This window comes from Podarcis cretensis (assembly GCF_951804945.1).
Source record: "Podarcis cretensis genome assembly, chromosome: 16".
NCBI lineage: Eukaryota > Metazoa > Chordata > Lepidosauria > Squamata > Lacertidae > Podarcis > Podarcis cretensis.
Genome location: NC_137186.1, coordinates 15120205 through 15132510, shown reverse-complemented (window position 1 = coordinate 15132510; position 12306 = coordinate 15120205). Strand labels below are relative to the sequence as shown.

At 48.6% G+C, this 12306-nt stretch overlaps 1 protein-coding gene across 2 annotated transcripts; it reads right to left on the bottom strand.

Annotated features, from left to right (window-relative positions):
* Positions 1-953: 953 nt before the first annotated feature.
* On the bottom strand, positions 954-11859 carry RIN1 (Ras and Rab interactor 1). Of its 2 annotated transcripts, XM_079957629.1 has the most exons (7): positions 11028-11859; positions 10295-10369; positions 5018-5198; positions 4239-4353; positions 4015-4087; positions 3216-3307; positions 954-2076 (listed from the first exon to the last, which is right to left on the bottom strand). In XM_079957629.1, exons 2-7 carry the CDS (start codon positions 10363-10365, stop codon positions 1451-1453), a joined length of 1158 nt encoding a protein of 385 aa, XP_079813755.1. In that variant the 5' UTR covers positions 10366-10369; positions 11028-11859; the 3' UTR covers positions 954-1450. The 2 variants fall into 2 exon arrangements, with proteins under 2 accessions (XP_079813755.1, XP_079813756.1); XM_079957630.1 differs by lacking the exon at positions 10295-10369 and having other exon boundaries at positions 11028-11825.
* Positions 11860-12306: the final 447 nt, after the last annotated feature.

Here is a 12306-nt window from a genome sequence, read left to right as displayed (position 1 = left end):
GCATTCAGAAGCATTACTGCATACCCTCCAACATTTTCCCAATGAAAAATGGGACATCTTATTTCATGATGATGATGGTAATAATAATAATAATAATAATAATAATAATAATAATAATAATTTATTTGTATCCTGCCCATCTGACTGGGTTGCCCCAGGCACTCTGGGCAGCTTCCAACATAGATAAAAACATAATGAAACAGTAAACATTTTTTAAGAAATTTTTTTTCTATGTAGGGCTGCTTTCAGATGTCTTCTAAAGGTTGTATAGTTACTTATCTCCTTGGCTCAGGGGTTGCATAACTCCATACCCTCCAACTTTTCTCCAATGGAAATAGGGACGTCTTTAGGAAAAGTGGGACATTCCAGGATGAAATCAGAAACCTGTAAATCCAGAACTGTTACTAGAAAATAGGGACAGCTAGAGGGTCTGTTTCTGTCTCTGACCATGGAAGCAGAGCTAGCCATTGATAGTCTTATCTTATCCCTGTTACGTGGGATCTGTTCCTTTTTATTGTACAAGATCTGCATTAATGGTAAAACCCATGTAGGGAGCTTACGCCCACAACCCAATACCTACTTACTTAGACTCATGGAATTGTAGAGTTGGAGGGGGCCACGAGGGCCCTCTAGTCCAACCCCCTTCAATGTAGGAATCTTTTGCCCAACGTGGGACTCGAACTCGTGACCCTGAGGTTAAGCGTCTGGTTCTCTATCCCCAGCAACTGAGCTATCCCCACGATGCAAAATATGTGTCAGAATAAAGGCTCATTGAACTGAGCAAGATTTACTTCCCGGTAGGCAATGTGGTGAAAATCACTTTTAATAGTTAAATAAGAATATAAAGGATATCTTTATAGTCCCCCCCCCCTCCCTGCCAACATTTTATTTTACAGGGTCTTTGTCTGTCTATACTGGTGTTATTTATATGCATTTGATCAATAAACAAAGTATTTCTGTGTTAAGAAATTGTAGTTTATATTTATTAACAGCAAAACATGACTCAGCAATGGTGTAACACTCTTCCCCCTCTAGGAGAAAGGACATCAAACAGCAACAAGTTTAGTTTAAAAAAACTAAAGGTGCAAGGGAAAAAAACACAAGAAAAGTTCCAGTAGCTTATTGGATGCAATTATATTTTGGGTGGGGAGCCTGTAGCCTTCCAGATGTTGTGAAACTACAAATCCCATCCACCCTGCTGGCAAATGGAAAGCCAGAGCGCCAACCCTCCCCGTCCTTCGATTACATTATCTTCTCTCTCCTACCTCTCCTAAGCGTTGAAGGCTAGAGTGTCGCTCCCTGGCTCCAGATTCCCATTCAAAATCTAGGATAGGACCCATTCACCCACTTGCTCTAATAATGTTGACATCCTTGCCTTCTTTGGGAACACCTCCTGGCCCCGTTTGCGTCATCAAAGTTCCCCCAAAAGCCCAGCTCCAGGAATCGGCGCTCAAGAAGGCTCGGAAGACGGAAGAAGGCAGCCTTTTACTCCGTTGCTGAACCTGCCCCTTTCTTGTTCCTGGAAAAAGTGACCCAGGCAAGATAACCCTGACTGGTCCTCTTCCGTAACATGCAGTGGCTGCTGTGAAGAAGGACCAGGGGTTAAAGGGCACCCAGCTTGACCCATAAGCTCCTCCTTCTTGCTCTGGGGTATGCTGTAAGTTTCCAACCTCGCTGGAACCTGTGAGGAATCTTGAAGGAAAGGGTTGCGGTTGGGTAACTGGTTTCTCCCACCGGGGACAGGAGGGTGGGGCAGGTTCTTTTTCTTCTTTTTCCCAACGGGAATGGGGGGTGGTGGGACCGCCGGGGGGGACAGGGGGCTGACAGCCTCTGTGGACACTTGGACCTTGACGTTGTTCTTGAAGCGCTGGCGCCGGGTGCCCACATCCTTGTGCAGTGTTCCGTCAGCTGGCGGGGGGGTTGGAATATCATGGGATCTGGCAGGTTGTCCACAAACCAGCTTTGCACAGCTCCCCACCTGGGTGTCGCTCGTGGGGCCCTTGTCTGGGCCAGAAAGAGGCACTGGCGGAATAGGCCTGCTGAAATCCTTAGTGTTCAGGGATGAGCTCCAAAATTCTGGAGGCGAGGAATGAGGATGAAAAGAGAGAGAACAAACTGTGTTAAAAAAGCATTTGCTGGGTGCTCAAAGCCCTAGCCTGGCTATGATTATCTTTGTCAGGCCAGAAAAAAGAAGAAGGTGGAGATGCATTGGTTGTGGTTGCTAAGCAACCACTGGGAGCAATCTGCATCCATCAGTGACTAATAATGTTAGGAAGCAGTTTTATACTTGAGCCACATCTGCACCTTTATATTTATGAGTTGTACTGTACTGCTTTAAACAGTCATGGCTCCCCTTCAAAGAATCCTGGGCAACTAGTTTATGGTTGCTGAAAGTTATTGAGAGACCCCCGCCCCTCTTCCCCTCAAAAAGCTGCATTCAACAAACTGCAGTTCCCAGAATTCTTTGCGGGAAGCTACAACAAGAGGCATAATACGGTTTTCAGTGCAGAAGTGGCCTTGATCAGTACAGTGGTACCTCAGGTTACTAACTTAATTCGTTCTGGAGGTCCGTTCTTAACCTGAAACTGTTCTTAACCTGAGGTACCACTTTAGCTAATGGGGCCTCCCAGCACTGCCGTGACGCAGTTTCTGTTCTCGTCCTGAAGCAAAGTTCTTAACCCGAGGTACTATTTCTGGGTTAGCGGAGTCTGTAACCTGAAGCGTCTGTAACCTGAGGTGCCACTGTAATGTTTCTTGGAGGATCATCTGGCTGGATGTGGCCTCCCAGACCTCTCTGTTTGGCCTTTGGGATTCCCCCAGGCCTTGCCTCTGACTTGCCCTGCCTCGCACCCCCCTTGAGTGTCTTTTGCCTGGCTGAAAATCTGCCCTAGAGCTCTTGCTTGGATGAAAGTCAGGGAGGGGAGGTGTCTCTGGAAACTTAGCCAACTGTAGGATTAGTTGCTCCACCCACTTTCCCCACTGGCCCCGCCCACTTTTGGTAAGTGGACCTCAGGAAATAATGCAGCCCGTGAGATGGAGAAGGTTCTCCACCTCTGACACCCCCTGTCACTGAGCTGTGTATCCCCCACCCCTGTCAAGGAGCCTAGGAGGTTAAAAGCCAGGCAGGTGAGTGTGGGGTGCTGAAGTGGGGTTGCTGTTCAGGGTTTGCTGCTGGATGGAGATTTCTACCACCAAGTCAACACTGAGCCACTCACCAAGCCCCAAGTGAGCGATGGCCTCCAGCTGCTGGCAGGATGAGGCCTCCCAGATGAGCAGAGGAAGGCGCAGAGAGAGAGGGAGGATGTCCCTGAGGCAGTGGGCAGGGGGAGGGAAAAAGAGAAAGTCTGTCAAAACCCAGCCAGAACTTTGAAGAAAAAACAATGCACTTGGAAACCAGAAACCAGAACATTCAATTTATATCTTTTTCTAAGCGGGAAATCATAGAATCACAGATTTGGAAGGAACCACAAGAGTAATCTAGTCCAACCTCCTGCAGTGCAGAAATCTTTCATCCAACATGGGGCCGTGGGTGTAGACAGGATTTTTGTCAGGGGGGCAGAACTGATGTGATTGGTCAGTTAGTTAAGTTTTCCTATTGTTTTACTTGATGGGGGCAGCTGCCCCCTGCCTCCCCCTGGCTACACCCATGACTGGGGCTCGAACCCACAACCCTGAGATTAACATCTGGAGAGTCACTCCCAACACCTGGAGGGTCACAAGTTCCCCATCCCTGGGCTACACTGACCAGCATTCCAGAGTTTCAGGCGGTGTCTTTCACAGTCACACCTGGCCATACCTACAGTGATTGTGCTCAACCCCTGTGCCCTGACACTTCCCCCAAAAGCTGACATTTTAAAAGAAGATGGTCAGATAGGAGCACTAGACAATTCACTCAAGGACCTTCTCCATATATATATATATATATATATATATATATATATATTCAGGAGTCTTGGTTGTCATTGAACCACCATAGGGGATAATGGTGGTCTCCAAAGGTGGCAAGCCACTTACGGGGTTATGCAGTAGGAAGCAATGAGGTGCAGGAGGCTGGGGAAGGTCAAATCTGAGCCCTCTAGGAAGATGACTGGAGAACATAAGAAACAGATGGAGAAAAGTTAACCCCGGGCCAGAGTTGGGACGAATTTCCTCCCCAAAATTCTCCTCCATGAAAATTATTCCCAGAACACTTGAATAATCCCCCGAACTTGCAAGGCAAATGCATTTGCCACCCTCACCTGCACGCTCCTGGCATAAGCAATGGGTCGTCACAAAAGCCGGCGATGAATTGTCGGGGAGACGTAAACACAGGACTTGACATTGCCGCGTATTTGATCTCCGCACTAAAAATGTCTGGGAGTGGGGAGAAGGGGGAAGAGAAGCACGAAAGCAGGTTAAGGTAGGCTATAATAACAGGGACACAGAGACAGCAGCATCAATAGGTGGGAAGAGGTTCCAAATGCTAACTTTTTTTAAAATGCAAGCTCTGTAGGAAATAGAATATACTAAGAAAGCACGGCTGCATTTGGATTACCCGTTTTTGCAGGTGGGATGCTGGTGTTGTAAATTTCCTGTATGAGCGAAGGGATTAAAGTAGATGGCGTGTGAGGCCCACTCTGATTCTATGGCCACAAGGAATTCTGGGAACTATAGTTTTTTAAAGGTGCTGAGAGTTGTTAGGAGGCCCCTATTCCCCTCACAGTGCTACATTTTCCAGATTCACCTGTGAAGACGGATTGACTGTTAAACCGTTCTGGGAGTTCTGCCTTCTCACTTTTGTGGAAATGGAGACATCCAGCAGGTGAAGCTGTCTCCCTCACAAATGCATTCCTACACTGCAGCCTGAATTTCAGACGTTCATGTGCTTCCTGAATGGAAAGGAGCCTCTGTCGAAAGGGAAATGTTGCAGCCCAAGCCAGTGGGGCAGAGGTCACTCAGAGTATGCTCAGAAGCACTATTCTCATCACTCCTGTGCTCTAAAGTGGGGGGCTAATGACGAAACCCTGTCGATCCTCACCCCGGGAGGTTCACGCTGAAGGATGTGAAGTGCAGCGGCCGAGTTGATGCCCAGCTGGAGCCAAACTGGCTGAGTGAGGCGCAGTCGTCCCACGAGGCTGATGCTCCGGGGGGAGGCCACCGTCCCATGCCGTGGGTTGGCATAAGGCTCGGGATAGTCGTAGATCGGGTTCCGAGTCATCCTGAGAGGGAACAAAAACCTCCCCTGAGTCCAGCGTGAGGAACTGAAAGGGGCGCAAAACAACAGGCAACCCAAGAGACCTGCCCTGCTTAGCATGACTTTACTTTATTCCGTTATTTTTTTTAAATTAGATTTTGCAAATTCATTCACACAAATGTTATTCTTGCAAAAGTTAACATTTTACACAGGATTCTTCCAAATCCTAGGACTTCCCTCCCCCCCCCCCCTGTGGGTTCTTTAAATAACTTTTTCTACTGTGTATTATAAATCCATCTAGTTTACCGTCCTCCAGTGTATCCAAAATCTATGCATCATTGCAAGAGTTATTTAAAGCCTGCCAAAGAGCTCAAGTGTTTACAGTGGTCTTTCAAATACAGTCTATATTTGCCCCACTCTCTGTTGAAGTTTTGGTCCTCCTGATTTCTGATTTCCCTGGTCAATCTTGCCATCTCTGCATAGTCTAATAATTTCATCTGCCAGTCTTGCTTTATTCCATTTCTATCCTGTGACATCACGCATGTTTGGAGGAGGCTGCAAGGCTTGCTGCCACTGCAGGGAGATCCCGCGAGGCCTGGCCCCTCAAGATTGGCGGGGGCTCAGCCCTGTCCCAACATACTTTGAGGGGTGTCTGCAAACCCATAGATTTGGTGCCTATGGCTTTTGAAGCATATTTGAAGCGCATGTTTCCCCCTCAGAGAATTATGGGCGTTGTAGTCTGTTACGGTTTGCTGAGAATAGTAACTCTGTGAGGGGTAAATGGCAGTGCCAAGAATTCCTGAGGGAAAGAATGTGCTTGAAAGGCATTGCTGTGTACACAGCCTTTGAGTGTATACTTGTGGCTGAAATGTGACAGAGCACCTGGGGCACAGGAAGCTGTCTTGCATGGCGTCTAAAGGCTGGTCCGCCTAGCTCAGTATTGTCTATGCTGACTCAGTGGCAGACCTACATTTTGGGGGCCCTGAAGCTTGAACTGTCTTGGGGGCCCTTTCGCAACCAGCAATGAGGTCTGGGTCATCACTGTTATCGACTTTGGTGTTGTTGTTCCACGACAGATCACCACACTTTTCTAACATTGGTGCTACGGACTCAAACTTGTTGAAATATAAAAGGTAAAGGGACCCCTGACTATTAGGTCCAGTCGTGACCGACTCTGGGGTTGCGGCGCTCATCTCGCTTTATTGGCCGAGGGAGCCGGCATACAGCTTCCGGGTTATGTGGCCAGCATGACTAAGCCATTTCTGGCAAACCAGAGCAGAGCATGGAAACGCCGTTTACCTTCCCACCGGATTGGTATCTACTTGCACTTTGACGTGCTTTTGAACTGCTAGGTTGGCAGGAGCAGGGACTGAGCAACGGAAGCTCATCCTGTCGCGGGGATTCGAACCGCCAACCTTCTGATCGGCAAGTCCTAGGCTCTATGGTTTAACCCACAGCGCCACCCACAACAACAAAATGAGTCAATTCAAATTGTGCGACTCAAATTGGGTCTACCAGACCCGCATTTTTAAAGCAATGTGGGCTTGAGGGTCTCTGAAGCTTAAGCTTCATTGGTTTCATACTACAGTAGATCTATTCCTACACTGGCCAGCAGCATCTCTCCAGTAGAGAAAGGTCTTCCCCAGCCCTATCTCGAAAGAGAAAGAGAGAAAGAGAGAGAAATCAAGGGGAGGGGAGAGGGAAGGATATCTGGCAGGCACCAAGGAAGGCCTACAGACATATGTGTGCCCATGGCTAGGACACTAGTAGCCACAATGGCCATTTTCTTTCTCCACAGTCAGAGGCAGTATGGCTCTGGAAATCGTAGTGTGGAAATCGCAAGTGGGTAGATTCAGGATTTCCAGACGTATCTGGTTGGCTAGCGTGAGAACAGGATGCTGAACTTAGATGGGTCTTTGGCCCTGATTCTCTTTTTATGTTAGATGGAAGAACAGCTCCGACCTATGTGTTTTATTTTCATTCTCTGCAGAAATCCAACAGGTGCAGATTATCCTTGTGTGGAAATACAAGGAGCACCTGCTGAGTTTCTGCAGCACCGTCGCATTGTTTTTTTTTTTATTTTTAAGCCCAGGAACATGCCAGGGAGGGGAAGTTGCCACCCTCTGCAGAGACACAGCTGGATCGAACATGAGCTGAAGGCGGGAGCCATCCTCGAGCTGTTACAAAACACAGCGGGGGCGAGAGAGGAGAAAGTAAGGCAGGCTATGAATCAGCTCCGTGGCATGAGAAGCTGCAATTTGGAGACAGGGGAGGAGCACAGCTTTGAGGGGATCACTCAGCAGCTGCCCTGCCCCACAGGGGGAAGGAGAAGCCTGTGGAAATGGGCTTCCCGCTGGTGTGGGGAGAACTAACCCCTTTGTCCTCACCCCCAACCCAAAACAAAGCTGAAAAAGCTTCTCACTTTGGCTTAACGACCCCCTTTGTTCCATTTGCCATCTCTCCCACCCACAAACAGTCCCGATGCAGATGGCAAGTTCCTTAACCACCACCACATGTATAAAGCACATGGCATTTTCCATGTGCTATCAATACATTTTTTTTTTTACAATAAAATAAGGCAGTTTCCTGACTGCAGGCTCAGCCATCTAAAAGGCATGACACAGAAGGAAAAGGAATGGGGAGGGAAGAGGAAAGCAAGCATGGAACAGGGTGATGGAAGGAGTCTGGATAAATCTCCCCCTAGCTGTGATATTCTTGCTTATGGCTTTCGTTTAGCTAATTTGGCAGCTCACAGGAAAATAAAAATAGCAACAATAAAATACACTAAAACTCCTTTAAAATAATAGTAAAAATAAATCAAGGAAAAAATGAAACGGGCCATGTAAATATCATAGAATCATAGAGTTGGAAGGGACCCCTAGGGTCATCTAGCCCAACCCACTGTGATGCAGGAATCATACATGACAGATGACCATCCAGTGCTGAGGGCCTTCTGGCAGTTCCCTTACTGCAAGAAGTGAGGTTACAGGGAACCAGGCAGAGGGCCTTCTCGGCAGTGGTGCCCACCCTGTGGAACACCCTCCTATCAGATGTCACGGAAATAAACAACTATCTGGCTTTTAGAAGACATCTGAAGGCAGCCCTGTTTAGGGAAGTTTTTAATGTTTGAAGTTTTATTCTGTTTTTAATGTTCTGTTGGGAGCCGCCCAAAGTGGCTGGGGAAACCCAGATGGGCGGGGTATAAATAATAAAATTATTATTATTATTAAATATGTGTGAATGAACTATATTTCTTAAAGACACACCATTCTCCCCTGTGCCTCATTCCAAAGGAGCACAAAACCTGGTTAAGTGCCAAGGGCCCGCCAGCAACACGGGGGGGTTAGAAGTGAGATCTGTGTTTCCTAGAGGAGAAGGCCTGGGAGCAAAAGTGTGCCTGAAGTCAAAACAGTGAGAGGTCTGAATTTCAGCACTCCCTGAGCAGTTCCAGGGGATCGACCAGCAGGAGGAGAGACCAAAGAAAGCAGCAGCAGAAGCGACAAATTCGGTGAGATGAAAGCAGCGGCAAGCAGAGCGTGTGAGACAACAAGTGCGGCTGGCAATTCATAATAATAATACTAAACAGTCATCAAGGTCTCTCCTGAGCTGCAGTGTTTGTGGTTGGGGAAACCATGGGCCCTGGCAGTTCTACAATGTCCTCTTCTCAAAAAACCCTCCTAATGGAGCCAATAGGAGTTTCCTTTCCCTCCCCATTGCAAGCCTAATTGTGGCACAAGGGGGGGGGGAGGTCACACAGGTAGAGAAGGGTTAATCTTTCATTTCCCAGCTATGACACACAACCCCCAAACACACACACATCCACCTCACACAATATTTAGGGGTGTTTTTTTTTTGGGGGGGGAGGAACCTATCAGATCCATCTGTTGCAATGGATCAGGCTAGGACTGATTTGAATCTCTTCTCAGCCACCCATAAAGCCCAGCGGGTGACCTACCTGATTTGGTTGTGAGGCTAAAATGGGGAGGGGGGCAAACCATGTATGCTGCTTTGAGCTCCTAGTGTGGGAAAGCAGGATATAAATGTAAGAAACAAAAGAAAATGAAGTCTAACTACCTCACAGGGTTGTTGGGAGGTGGGGGCGGGGGGCGGGGAAGAGAGCCACTCCAGGGGATGGGAACATGAGCCAATTAGCCAAAAATGCTGGGCTGAGCTAGGCCAGGCTCCCATAGTACAGTTGGTAGAGCATGAGACTCTTAATCTCGGGGCCGTGGGTTTGAGCCCCGCATTGGGCAAGAAGATTCCTACATTCATACAGGGGGTTGGACTAGTGACCCTCATGTCCCTTCCAATTCTACAATTCTAGAATCCATCCCCACAACTCTTGACATGCACAGGGGGCGGGGCAGGAGTGACATCAACATAAGGCCAAAGATGAGGTGCAGAATCACATGCAAAGACATGCAGGAAGAGGGAAAGAGGAAGAATGATGTTTCCTTCCTTCCTTCCTCCTGACATTGTATAAATGGGGGCCCGGGATGGGGTCCTTTCAATTGGAGCTGGACAAGGACTTGTTTGCCAATAATACACAAATCCTGGGCTGGGGAACCTGGTGCCCTCCAAACAGTAGACTCCAAACAGTAGACTCAAACTTGCTGGCCAGCAAGGCCAGCGGTCAGGGATGGGTGTTTGTTTGTGTTGTTCATGAAGATCCCCCGACCAGCATCCCACTCTTGAGCTCAGCAACCCAGGAACCAAAGCTCCCACCTTTCACCAGTGAACACCAGTAAGCCCATTTCTGCAAACCCAACAGTCCTAGTGCCCAGGGACCATCTAAGATATAATAGCTGTGAGATGCCCCCCTGGGGACATGGGTAAGTATCCCGCTCAGTCCTACTCAGAGTAGAACCCTTTGAAATCAATGGCTGCGTGACTGACTTAAGTTTTGATTTCAGTTGGGTCTATTAAGAGTAGGACTGAGCTGGATACAACCCTATGCATGCTGACTCAGGCACAACCCCTCACTGAGTTATGGAGTAGGGGGGCAGGCTAAGTGAGTTTAGGGTCCGGGCCAGTGTGGCTCAGCATGTCAAGGCTGCAATTTAGAAGACTTGGGTTCAAAATCCCCAGCCATGAAGCCTTGGGCCAGGCACAACTTCTCACCTTAAGTCTACCTCGCAGCTTTGTTGTAGGATAAAAAACGGGGAGGGAGAAAGTGCCGTGCGCCACATCATATCCCTTGGAGGAAAGGCAGGATATAAAATACTGCAGAATAAAATAAAGCTTTCCCAGTGCCCCCAGACGCTAGCAACCCACTTAATCCAGAGTGACTCCCATCCTCTGGCGCCAGATACAGAAGGAGGCTTGTCCCTTCACCCTAGGGATGCGGGAACCGGCAACTGCTCCACAGATCTTGCTGAAATCCAGCTCTTCACAGCCCTGACCATTGGCCATACATGCCGGCTGTTGGGAGATGGGTTTGAACAGCCCCTGGGGGAGCAACGGGAGAGTCTTAACTTTTTCCTCCTCTGCCATGCGGCTGAGAAACCAGAGCTGGAAATGACCTCAGGAGTCTCAGCTCCCAGTTCCTTCCTGATCAGCAGCACACCCCAGTATAACATCCCCGCACAAAACACACACGCAGCACACTTTCTAGCAACGGGACTACAGAGGTGGCCTCCACGTGACCAGCTGTATCCTTTAGACGGTACTGCCCTCCCCGAAGCAAGGAGTCCACAAACAAGGAAATCAACTGCTGCGGGGAAGCGCCGTTGGCCCCAGTTCCCAGCAATCGAGTTTGGTCAATAGAGGAAGGGAGGGAATTCCCATCTACAACGCCCCCCTCCCCAATCCAGGGTACCCCAAGCAAGCCCCCCTCCCCATCCTCGCCACTCACCTCTCCTCTCTCCGGCAACTCCACGGCGTGCTCCTTTGCCTCCCCTATTGCACTCGGTTTCTCTCTCGGCTGCGCTCATCTCAGCTGCCTGAAGACGTCTTGGCTGAGATCCAGCTCCGGGGCGAGGCTTGGGCAAGCGGCACCGGGAAGGAGGGTGGGCACCTGGCTCTCAACAACAAACTCTTACTTCATGGGCTGAAATCTTGAGAAGGCTGAGCTCACCGCAGGGCTCCTGCCACGGAAGAGGCGGCTGGCTTTGCAAAATGCCAAGGAGTAGCAGCAGCAGCAGCAGATTTCACAGAATCATAGAATGGTTGGAAGGGACCCCGGGGGTCATCCAGTCCAACCCCCTGCAGTGCAGGAATCTTTTTGCCCAATGTGAGGCTCGAACTCACGCCCCTGAGATTAAGAGTCTCATGCTCTTACCAACTGAGCTATCCAGGTCAGTTTGATTGGAAACAGAAAAAGGGAAGAAAGCACAAAAAGGGGGGAGTCTCTGAGCAAGTGCAGAAAGCCTTCCATGTTTCAGACCCCTCTGTAATAGCTTTTACCAACCTAGGGCTCCCACGGTGATGGGATATGCAGCCAGAAACATCTGGAGAGTCCCAGATTGGCAAAGTTTGCTCCAGAAGTATTATTGTTTAGCAGGGAAGGTTTATTCAGATTCCCACTCTCATTTTTTTTCTCTTGCTACTTCTCTAGGTTTGTCAGGGAGCCCTAGAATGGAAAATCAGTTCCCAGAGTTCAGCTCCCAAGTAGTGAGAATCACAGAATCGTAGGCTTGGAAGGGACCTCAGGGGTCATTTAGTCCAACCCCCTGAAATACAGGGATCACAGCTAAAAAAGAGAGAAATGATAATGATGACTTTCCAAACAGTCTAAGGTAGGCCAAGGAAGGCATCTTCTCTGAGTGCTACCTGGCCAGAGGTGCTAAACTGGAATCAAATTGCTATGCACTCTGTTGACAGTACAGTTTTAAAATTATGTTGAAAGAGGCAAAACGATTCTTTCATTAGGGTAATAAGGAAGCATTCAATTTCCAACACTTTCCAAACAGGCCTGCAAAATAGCACTACATGGAACCCTGGAAAACATCTGCCAGTTGGGGGCAATACTGAGCTAGTGGTTTAAACCAGCTCTTTATTCAGGATCGTGAGGACTAGAATATTATGTCATTTTTAGGGGAAGGGCCACAGAACAGTCCCTGGTTCAGTCCCTGGCAGCAACAGGTAGGACTGGGAAAGAGACATTGTGTGAAATCCTAGACGGCAGCTGCCGG